Below are 12231 nucleotides of genomic sequence, written 5' to 3'. Positions count from 1 at the left end.
ACACTTCCAAAAAAAAAAAAAAAAAAAAAAAAAAAAAAAAAAAAAAAAAAAAAAAAAAAAAGCGGTACAATGAAAAATGCGTTGAGTTTAGAGGCAAGAGACCGAAATCTATACCTATTTCACTTTCAGGTTTCAAATAAAGCCCCAAATCCGGGCTATTTACCCCCAAATTGACTGAACTGAAAATTAACTACAGTTCAAATACATGTCTCACAATAATGGAATCAAATAATTTTAAAACTGGAAGAGATATTAATGGTGATCCTAGTGAAATCTACTCATTTCACAGAGAAACAGACTCAAATGCACTTTGTGACTTACCGTGAGAATCCCAGTTGAACAGGACTAGAATATTTATAACAAGTTTGGAGACCCTGGCACAGCAAATTAGAATTTATATCAGAGAATCTAGTTACTAGGGCATGGCATACTAGGAAGGCTCCAATTTATAGGGCTGGGTCTTAGCTCCTGGAATATAAGGATATAAGGGGCGGACCTAATAAAGGGAACTTGAAAAATAAGACTTAGGTTTGGAAATTATTTTTAAGATGATGATTAATATACTCTCCCTCCCTTACTTACTCTCAGAAAAGGAATTAAATGAAGCAGAGGCGAAATGAAAGTAGATGAATGTAGAAATGAGGCTCAAAGGATTAACACAAGTGTTTCCCTTAGTGGGCATCTGTGTTTTTAGGCATCATTCACTCTCCTGACGGCAAGAGCCACCCAGATATGCTTTCTCTCCCTCTGTCCCTATGATTTGAATAGGTTTTCATCCTACGCTCCAGAAACGGAACAGCCTGATAGTAAGTCAGTCAGTATATTCCATTATAATTTAAGGTCATAAAGGTAATAGACAACTTGAATGTATAAATACAAGTGACAGGTTATGAAGTAAACTATACTCTTTTACAGCAGGGAATCAATCAATAGGTATTCCTCCAGCATAAGCTGAGAAGTGAAGGCACAAACCTATTGAGTAGAAGACAGGAGGGAATTAGAGGGCTCTTTTAATTGAAGATTCATGTCTTCCTTAAGCTCTGGGAAATTGTCAGATCTTTTATTATTTCCTCTGCTAAAACCTGTCTGATCCTTTCTTCAGTAAGACTTCTATTAAGTGGGTATCAGGTTCTCTGTGCCTAGTCCTGTTTCTTAGTTTTGTTCTTGTATTTTTCATCTGAGCTATTTAATTCTGCAACGCATTGCATATTATTTTTCAGCTCTTCTATATATTATCAACTCAATTTGGGAATAATATTGATCAAATGATAACTATATTTTACTGGAGGAGAAAAATACATTAGCTGTGCCTGGCAGGAACCATCAAAAGCATCAGCCCGTGAATTCAGGAAATCACTTGGGAAAACAGACAACACGGGAGACTGTTATGGGCTCCCTATTAATGACATTATAATGTGAAAACCACAGTTAAATCACACAATTAGGATCGGAAAACACATTAGCTACCTTGTTTCACTTTTGGGATAAAGGAAGGAAAGAATTTGGGAGAGGTCTTGGCACAGATAAAGGAAAAGATGACAAAAGGGTGAAATTGTGTTATAAAAAGGGTGAGAGTGCTGGGCCGATCAGCTCAGAATATCTTGATGAAGGAGTCCTGATGTGTTAATAAATTTGACATTTGTAGCTTCCCCGTTCCAAGTATGATCATCCTGGTAGGAGAGGAAAGCCAGGATGGAGACTTTAGTCTCTCTCTTTTGATGATTTGTAAGCGTTGGTTTGCATTACTGACAACCTTACCAGCTTATTGTCTTGATGCCTCTTGCTACAAAATGAGAGGAACAAGAGGAGAAAAAATGTATGAGGAATTGAGCAGCAAAGAGGTTTTAAGATACATCGAAGAAGAAAGTGTTTTGTGGTATGATAGTTCTTTTGTACATAGAAGCCTATTTTAGTTGTTTTGTTTGTTTGAATGCCAACTTTTCCAGAATCACTTTGAAGGTATAAGCTGGACTTTTCCCTTCAACCCCCTTTTTTTCTTCCTAAAAGTATCATTTTCCAGGCCAATTGTTCTATTTATTCATCTTTGTCTTTGTATTATTGGCTTTTCTCCAATGACTGCTTATCCTTGCATGACCTTCATGTTTTTAATTAAAGAACAATGTTGATTATCACAGGTAGCTTGGCCGAGGTTCTGCCTGCCAGCCATTACTAGCTCTTTAGCGCAAGAGAGTTCGGAATTCCCTGTATGGGGGTGGGGGGAAGAGAGAAACGTCCAGGTAGCATAGATGGGGAGTAGGCACAAAGCTAACATCAGTTTTTACTCTCACGCATTCCTTCCAGGCAGATGCCAGTTTCCTTTGAGAGTTTTTTTCTTGGCTTTATTTGGGGTCAAACACCAATGGGGAATAAAGAGCCCAATCAGCGCAACCTTTGGAAAACAATGTCTAAACCAGTCACCTAGATTGCCACTCCCTTTCTGGGAAGGGACTAGGATATCACCACAAGGAAAAGCAGCCATTTTCACGGAAGCCGCCTCTGTGTACACTGGACTGCCTGCTTTTGTAGCACTGGCTTTGGCTTTGAGAAGTTCACTCTTAATTTATAGAGTTCTCGAGTCCAACTCCCTTGCCCCCATATCACTGATTTTATTACCAGTACACCAGACTTGGAGGAGGTGGAGAACAGGAGTTCAACAACTGTATCTGATCTATGAGTTTCATCGAGATATTGAAACTTATACATTGTTTTAACTTCCCTGCACTTATTCCTAAGGTACTTTAAACATACGCACCTCATACTTTTTTTCTTTTTAATCAATTGCTTTGATAAAGTAGGGGGAAAAAAGCAGATTCGAGGTGGGGGGCTATAACCGAAATAATTCATTTTTGTCTCAGTGAGAGTCAGTTTCCTTATTTGCAGACTTACTTCACAGAGTAGTTTGAGAATTATATAAAGCAATAGTTTGGATGTGTTTTCACTGGAAAATTATTTAATCTATAAATGAGGATAATACTAGCCCTTATTTCAGAGAGTCATTATGAGGATTAAATTTATAAATTCATGCAAAGTGCTTAGAATAGTGTTTAGCTCACAGAAAGCACTAAAATCAACATTAATACTATTACTCTTTTTTTGTGAATAAACTGTGAACATGAAAGTTATTTATTTAAGCATGAAAGAAGACTAAATAAGGAAGAAGAGAAATAATGGAAAAGTGGATAATCAGGAGACTGGATAAGCAGGAATATGAAGTATGCTGATTTCCTATAAAACTGGGGCTATCCCAGAACAAAGGAAATATCCTCAATTTTGCAACATAAAGTTTGCAATCTTAAAATATTGACAAAAGATCAGAGCAGAATAAACACAGCAGAAAAATTGGGACTCAGTGGCTGACTTGCGGTATTGAAGGTGCTATCTCTGTTATCCCTTTGCTCTTATTTCTACCAGTATTTTTCTTAAAAAACAACAGAGGATTAAAATGTATGAAAATTCCACATTTAGAGCACAATTTCCATTTAATTTTAATTTCCTAGCAGCTCCTAAAGATATGGCTGAACAGAAAGTATAAGATGGTACAGCTGCCATGTTCACTTTGCATACAAAATGAAAACTAATTCTAGAAAAACAATATCCATTTTTTATTGCTGTCTTATCATTAGCACACATTACATGGCATGTATATGTATATATACACACACACACATATATACATAAAAACATACATATATACATATATATGTATATATATACACTTTATGAACCGCTGTTTTAGCCTGAAGTCAAAACCAAAAATGGTAGTCTCCACTTAGAAAAAATTCAGCACTCTAATAATGTGAAATCAGATGGTAAGTCTTATTTAGAATTGATTTAACACAGAATTTTGAACAACTCTTTTTTGATTGTTTAAATTAGAACTCAGAAGCGATGTGTTTATTTTTAATTCTCTATGCTGATATTACTTCTCTGATTCTAAATATACAATGAATCCACCTAGATAATACTGATTTAAAAATGATTAAAAATAAATGAGACTTTTACATGAAGAAAACTTTTCATGATATTCTGTTATAGATTACTTGGGAAAACCCAAAATCATATGTTCATATTAAGCCTTCCTTTAAGATCTCAAATTATTTCTTACTTTGTTATCTCATTAATGCTTGTAATTATCCTGTGCGATAAACATGAAACAGGAGGATTCAAAAAAATGATTTCTGAAACAGTGTGCAAAAATGACACCGTCAATGCAGGTCAGATAAGTGTTTAGTTATAAAACTGCACCGCTGATCCAGGTGCTTGGGTGTCTCAGTAGGTTGAGCATCGGACTCTTGGTGTCAATGTGGTCCTGATCTCAGGATTGTGAGATCAGGCCCTGTGTATCTGGCTCTGTGCTGAGCGGGGAGTCTGCTTGAGATTCTCTCCCTCCCTCTGCCCACCCCCACCAAGCCCGGCTTGCACACGTGCTTTCTCTCTCTCTTTCTCTCTCTCTCTCTGCGAATAAATAAAATCTAAAAAAAACCACCCCAAAACAACCCATGCAGCTGATCAGAAAAACTCAAATGACACAAGTAACAAGTGGGAACAGCACTTTCTTTTGTGTCTTCCTTCATTTCCCTCCCTCTCCCTTTTTCTCTCCTTATTGCAATCCTCAGAAGGAGGTGGCTCCTATTTTTAAGTAATATTTAAAGAATATTTGAACAAGAGATGGAAGAAAGGTAGATGATATTACAGATTCATCGTCCTTCATATGTGATATGTAATAAAAATTCTTGAGGAAGCAAGCTTTTTTTTGTGTGTGTGTAAAACAAATGCATTTTTGCATATTCCAAATGATCTTCTTAGGTAAATGAATACTGACACAAACTTGAAAATGTATGAACTCTGATGTGCTTCTAGACAGGCATGTATCAGATTTGTTTGAAGTGAGGTCCATATTTCCTTGGGATTTCTTGTACTGAATGGAAAATGTAACCAGTCTAAGAAATGACAGTCTAAATTAACCCAAGGCTTACATTCCAGGATGCATGATTTCCATGAACTTCCTCCAAATAAATAAAATATCTTTGCCAATTCCAGAAATCCTTTTCCTTGTACTAGACGTGTGACCTCTTTCGTCTGTCGACAAGAGGGGCAACACGATAGAGAGAACAAACTCTACCATAATAATTAGGTGGGATTTCCTCAAAAATATCCATTCCATAAGATGACAAATTCCTTCAACATCCAGGAAGAGAAAAATAAAAGAAAAAACCATTATAAAAACTTCTCTTAAGCTATTATTCTATTTTTAAAAGGAGAAGGAAAAAAGGACTTGTATCATTTAAGTGTTGCTGATCCCATTTCTATAATGGAAATTACCACGTTGTCATTTTGTTAAGTATTTAAAACTGCAGTTATTTTTTGTAGGACATAGCTTAGAGGGTATATCTAACTGTGTTAACGGACGATACACAATGTACACACACACACGCACATTTTGTATGCTTTACATCTGTTCTGCTGACTTTTGGTTTGCCCACTTTGATAAGCATCCTCTTTATTACTAAAAAACAAACTGTTCTGGAAAAAAAAAATCACATGTCCTCAGTGCTTATATTGTAGCTTGGGTAGAATCATGCTACTGGATTATTTTAATTAGTATTTTTCCCACATTCTGAACCCACAGACTATTTCTTCTCCATAACTCTTAGAGAGCTATTGTGACATTGTTCTCTGCATTTACCAGTGTCACGATGCTCTCTAGTTTATTATGATATCCTTCCAGTGGAATTTTACAGGCATATATATAGTTATTAGATAATGATGAAAAACTGTTTTTTAAATGTAGAGTATGTCTCCCTGAGTGCAGGCACGGACACTTCATTATCTTATAAAGTGCTTGTGATGTTGTTCATATTAGGCATGTCCCAAACTATGAAAGAGTTTTATACATGCATACAAGCTGTCAGTTACAGCCTTCCTGACCTTTCCTAGCCTCGCCTGGGGCAACCGTTTTTCTCCTGCATATTCTGACTTCATGAAACTTACCAAAACACAGCACCACTTAATGAGCTTGTATGAGTGGAGAGAGAGAGAGAGAGAGAGAGAGTCTATCTCTTCCCCCTACTCCCATACCCACACTGTACCGCATCCATCCCCTTGTTCTTGCTTCTCACCTCTCCCAGCTCAGTCTATTTCAACGCAAGCAATACTATGTTTCATAGGTACAGAAAGATTCTTTCAACTCTCCCAACCTCCCTTCCCCTTTTTAAAACTTTCCTAATTACCCAGGGGAGACAGGATGTCTCACTCTCTAGATTTATAACTGCCCAAGAGAGTAACCAGAGAAGCATAAGGTATAGCTACAATAATATAAGTTTAAAGGACTAAAATAACCTGAATTTTAGGAAAATCTCATCAATTTCAGAAGTCTTTAAATGTACTCCCAAATTTCTACACAAACACTTCCCTCTTTTTTTTTTTTTTTTTTAAGATTTTATTTATTTATTTGACAGAGAGAGAGGCAGCGAGAGAGGGAACACAAGCAGGGGGAGTAGGAGAGGGAGAAGCAGGCTTCCTGCCCAGAGCGCTGGGATCGGGATCCTGACCTGAGCTGAAGGCAGACGCTTAAGGACTGAGTCACCCAGGTGCCCCCACTTCTCTGTCCTTTATCTTTAAATACTCTCATTGTCAGCATAAAGATAAGTGTGTAAATAAATTCCTGATAATGCCTCCGTAAAGTTGTCGAAAATAATAAATGCATTCCTGTTAAAATGATACTGTTTCACCAATTTGGTTTAAAAACCTGCAGTACACTGATTATGTCAGGTGATTAGTAATACAGTAACATTTTTGGTATTCTAGAGAACGTTAAGATCCCTAGGGTTTGAGTCCTAGTTTTGTCACCTTAGCCTTGGGACACTGGGAAACTCTCTAAAGCTCATCGTCCTGCTTCTCTCACATGCAACAAGCTATAAAGGGGAGCTCAACAGAACTAGTTACAACCAGTCAAAATGGTGTTTGTAAATATAAGACAGCATCTGTACTTTTTATTTCAAACACTTATTAAGAAAATTAAGATATCTTTGGTGGAAGTGACATAAACTATAATGAATTATACAAAGTACTATTGTTTTTATAGGTTAGGTTGACTCTTGTTAATTTATTCTTTAGTTACCTAATTGGGGCATCTTTCTCATACATACAATTTGTCATGTAACTCAGCTACGTAATAGTTGCCAATGGCTCTTCTTTGTTAAGAGAATACAGCCCATATCTTGACATCCTAACTCAATTCCCACTGAACCTTCAGCTAATATACCCTGTGATACATATCCAGCATGAAATACTTGGGGCTCCTTCAAACACGCCACACACGTTCAACTTCTAGGACTTTATTACCAGTGATCATTTTGCCTGACTATGTCACTTTGTCAATCTTAATCAATCCTATTTATTCTTCAATTCTCAGCCTAAATATCCCCTCCAGTTGGAAAGTTTCCCTGCAGTTGGTTACACATCTCAAATTTACCTGCATTTATACATTTTATAACACTGCATCAAGTTGTTAATATAGTTCTGTAACTGTCCCTAGATACCCTGGAAAGCAAGGCCAATTTTTTATTTATTACTTTAATCCAAGGGCACAACAGTATCTGCTTGGCAGAGGTCTTATGGTCAAGCAGAGTGAGTAAAAAGAGTAAAGGCACTGGAAACAGACTTTGGCTCAAATCTTAGCTCTACCACTTATTTGTTGCATCACTTGTGATATTCACTTGGCCTTTCTAAGACTCTATTTCTTTGTGGATAAAGTGAGAATAATAATAGATGAAGGAGCTGTGCTAATTAATAACTTAGACTCAACACACTGTAGATTTTAGCTATCCTGAGGTGATGGTAATGATGATGCAATAATATTTATTCAATAAAAAGATAATTAAATGAAATAAAGTTACTACTATTAAAACCTGTTTCTGTGGGACCAGGTTATCCAAATTCTAAATGACCTATTCAAAAGTAGCTCTTGGAACAGAGTACATTTAGTGAGGTCTGGTAATTACCATAGTATTTATTTGGCAGGTGTCTGAGGGAGCCAAATTTGAAAAAGATGAGGAAGATGATGGTAATGAAATAAAAAAGAAACAACTTTTATTCCTCAAGAAGTAGGCATCCTCTGTAACAAAACTGCTGTCCAGTTATTATTCACCTAATACCAATTTTAGAGAAAGGTAGGAAAAGTGCGAAATCTCTTTAGAGTTGAAGAAAGCCAAGGCTCTTCAAACCCAATATTATAACCTAGAGTAGTCAGCAGTTGAGAACATAGTGTTTTAACTCTAAAAAGCATATTAAATATACTTACGGAGAAAAATGTCAAAAGTCTATCAGTGAATTAATAAAAGATGAAAAAGGCGGAAACCACTGTTTGAACAGTTTTAAGGGGACATTATAAACCTCGTATAGTGAATATTAAAACAAAGGAATTTATAACGTTCTTTAAATAATGGGTTTAAGTTAAAAAGAACTTGAAAAGAAAAAAAAAGTGCCATTACAAATTGTGTTCTGTGTGAGAAGAAATCACAGGCCAAAAGATCTTGAAGTATTTTTTTTTTCAACAGAAAGTATTTTCTGCCCTTCAGCTGACTATTGACTTAGACAGCAGGAGAAAAAAAACAAGTGCACTGGATAATGGGAGATGTGTTTAGAAAAAAAAAAATCATTAAAAAGATGATTATAATCTGGTTAGCAGCTGAAAGTCCAAATTGTGAAAAATTATTGATGTTAATGACGGTAATCATGACAGTTGAAAAGTATCTAAATAACAAAAAGGCAACACCATTTTCAAAGTATTATGGTACAATTTGTAATGATTAGCGGAAAAGCACACTAATATGCTTGATGCGATATTTTGAAGGTCACTCGACTATCAACTTGCCATAATGCCATTCAATTAAATACACAGTAAAAATCTAAGATTATTTATGGAAAGAATTTTGTAGTGCTTGTAGAATAGTATATTACAAATCCCGGCTGTATGTACAAGCAGAAACGCCTGATCTAATGCACCATTAAGCAACTGTAGCTGTGCTCTACATTTTTTAAACATTAAACTAATTATGATGAGGTTTGGTCTTACTATGTAGTGCATATTTAATCTTTTTTAAGAGCCTATCAAATTGAATCACGAGATACAACTTGTTTACGCTATAAGCAAACACATGCAATATTAACAATGTACAATATCCTGGCTTAATTAGAAAAAGTCCATGTTCTCTTAAATACATTTAGGAGTATAAAACCACACAGTTCTAATTTGAACTTGTCATTTAATTATATTTTAAAACTAATTTATATGACTTGGAACTGATTTCTTTCTTTCTTTTTTTCCCTCCTCTCTTTCTCTCTCTGCTACACAGAATGTTTTCCATTGACCCAGTTAAAACTAAATTCTACTAAAAATGAGAGTAAGGACCAAGTGAAGCTTGAGGGAAGAGGAAGAGTGGCGGTGGAAACCATAGATAAGAAATCATTGAAATGTGATTATCAGGTAGGGTTCTGTTTATCAAATCAGTGGGCCGAACTGCACCCTGCTAGGACCTTTTCTACCATTCTTGCTCTGCATTGTAGCCTCAAGTTCTATAAATGAGATCTACTTTCTTGGAAAAGAGTATATTTCCAAAATTCCCTTCCTCTCTCTCTCCTCCAGGGTATCATGCAGGGTATACAGGCAAAACCCTTGAATCTCGGGGCGCCTGGGTGGCACAGCAGTTAAGCGTCTGCCTTCGGCTCAGGGTGTGATCCCGGCGTTATGGGATCGAGCCCCACATCAAGCTCCTCTGCTATGAGCCTGCTTCTTCCTCTCCCACTCCTCCTGTTTGTGTTCCCTCTCTCGCTGGCTGTCTCTATCTCTGTCGAATAAATAAATAAAATCTTAAAAAAAAAAAAAAAACCCTTGAATCTCTTAATATTGTCCTCAAATTTACAAAGTCAAGTACTAAAGAAGGTACCTGAAGGCAACACATAGCAGTATAGCCTGGACTTCATGAACTCTCTGTTCTTCTGTCCCCAAAGGTATTGACTCTGCTCTCTGCAACTTAGTTTTCCAGCTTAAGTTCTAGGACAATCTTTAATAGTTATACAAAAGTAAGATCTACATGGACTCCTCAAAAATCAATAATCAAGTATAAATTTTTAAGTGGGATGTTCAAACTTACTGTTAAGCTAATTAAGCTTTTTTTTTTTTTAAACAATAGCATGAAGTCAAACAGTTTAATGTAATGTAAAACACTTAATTTCTGGACAGGGGAGAAACAATCCCATCAGAATTTAATCTTTCAAAAAAATCCAAAAGAGGAAAACAATAAAGATTGTTTACCTTCACAAATTGTGACACCATTTCCTGAAAATCCCATGTTACAGTAACAGGCTTCAATTCCATTCCGTATTTCACATTTTGCATTGGGAAGGCAAGGTGTCTTGGTGCAATTTTGAGTGTAGGAAGAATTCAGCAAAGTGGAAAAACCCACTAAGGAAAACAGAGAAATATATCTTAAAAAAAAAAAAGAAAAGGAAAGAAAGGAAGAAAAAGGTCCCCCCTCCCATTGTTGAGTTAGACTACAATGAACACAAAAACCCTGTTTTCTTTCCATCTAGATAAATGGATTATGAGAATTTCCCAAGGGAGTATTTAGCTAAATAACAGCACAAGAGCAAGTAGGCAAAAAGATTAGCACTTTCTTCAATCTGTGTTTATCAAGTAAATCTCAACAAAGCTATAATGTAGGAAACAACCCAACTCTATAAAGAAAACAGCATTCCTAGATCACTGGCCTCTTCACTCTGAGGTGAGATCTTTTTAAAGGGAACTGCATGATTGTAAAGCAATTTGCCATCTCTGGGAATGATTCTGTGAAGAAATCAAGATGAACTGATTGTCTGGGTCTTTTCAAATTCAAATCTGTGTAATTTTAAGAAGAAGAGCAACATATCATAACATCCAGGAAGACAAATGCAATTATTGTTTTTTCTGTATTCCAATGTTCTTTTAAAATTCTGCCTTTCCCATCATAAAGCTTATGCTACATCTTCTCCCATTAGGGGAATTTCAGATAAACTCGGTATATTGGTCAAAGATTGATCTTTCGGAAACGACCACCATTTAAACACAACCAACAAAATGAAGCGTAAAAGAGAGCAAGACTTTATTTCAGAGTTACTGAAAACAAAGTTGGAAATGGTATTCTGTGGGCTGTTTGGGAAAGATAAGGAAAAGCCTGGGCCGATCCTTTTTGATATTGTTGTCCCCGGTCTTCTCAAGACACGCCTGCTTGAGGCTGGACAGTCAGGAATCGTGCAAGTTAATTGTCCGCAAAACACTCCCTGAGACACATTGTCCTTATCTGGTAACCGGAGATTGCTAAACTTTCGATTCTAAATCCCAGCCTCGCATAGGGCTGTATAAACTGTCTAAACCAGAATTAATTCAGCTTCCAAGTTGTGATTTATCTTTCTGCACAGCATCCTCAAAGTGGTATTTTAAACGAACCCAAAGTCGGGACTGGCAGTCCCCTTAAAATGCCAGGAAACCTCCCACAGGTGTTATTGGTTTGGCTTTCCCAAATTTCTTGAAGGCAGATTAGAAAAAAAAGGTCACAGTCTGAGCTTTCGGGGACCCTGGGGGCTTTGTATTCGGGAATAAAAAAGGTGACCTAGTCCCTGGGCCCTGAATATCGAATTCCAGGGTTGAAAGGCCAAGGAGAAAAACATCCTGCGAAGTCCCGCGTCAGTTCTCAGAAACCCGGCGCCATCCTCTGGGCGCGCGCGGGCCGCGGCCCAACGATCCCAGTCCCCGCAGGCGAGCAGCCGCTCGGCCCCGCGCCGGGCACTCACCTAGGAGCGGGAGGAGTCTCATTGGCGGCGGCCGCGGAGCTGGCGGTGGCGGGAGCGCGGCTGGCGGTGCGGCCAGTGTACGCGGGACGCAGCTGGGCGGCCGTGCCAGGGTCCCGGCTCCGGCTCTCGTGACGCGCCGCTTCCTCCGGACCCTTTCCGGCCTCTTTTGTGTCCGCGCGCGGGTCAAGCCCTGAGTGTGCCGGTCACGTCCGCCCCCGGGCCGCTCCTCCAGGCCACCTGGCCTTCATCCCTGCCTCCGGAGCACCCCAGCACGCGGGCTGACCCTTTGAGGGATCACTTTGCCCCCAGGCAGCCGCGTCCTGAGCGCTGCCTTCAAACCGGGGGTCTGCGTAGCCAAAACAAGGCAGAGGCCCACGGAGTGTCCCGCTGAGAGAGCACCCA

The 12231-nt window shown here is 38.0% G+C and overlaps 1 protein-coding gene across 1 annotated transcript in view; it reads right to left on the bottom strand.

Annotated features, from left to right (window-relative positions):
* The window catches only part of ADGRL4 (adhesion G protein-coupled receptor L4), a 105675-nt gene extending 93779 nt beyond the window's left edge, over nucleotides 1-11896 (bottom strand). The window contains exons 1-2 of the mRNA XM_040627105.1: nucleotides 11830-11896; nucleotides 10316-10465 (exon numbers count right to left, since the gene is read on the bottom strand). Coding sequence (XP_040483039.1) covers nucleotides 10316-10465; nucleotides 11830-11851 — 172 coding nt within the window. The 5' untranslated portion in view covers nucleotides 11852-11896. The remainder of the gene's footprint in view (nucleotides 1-10315; nucleotides 10466-11829) is intronic.
* Nucleotides 11897-12231: the final 335 nt, after the last annotated feature.

This window comes from Ursus maritimus, unplaced genomic scaffold, assembly GCF_017311325.1.
Source record: "Ursus maritimus isolate PB19 unplaced genomic scaffold, ASM1731132v1 scaffold_12, whole genome shotgun sequence".
Classification (NCBI taxonomy): Eukaryota; Metazoa; Chordata; class Mammalia; order Carnivora; family Ursidae; genus Ursus; species Ursus maritimus.
This window is presented reverse-complemented; position numbering and strand designations above follow the sequence as displayed.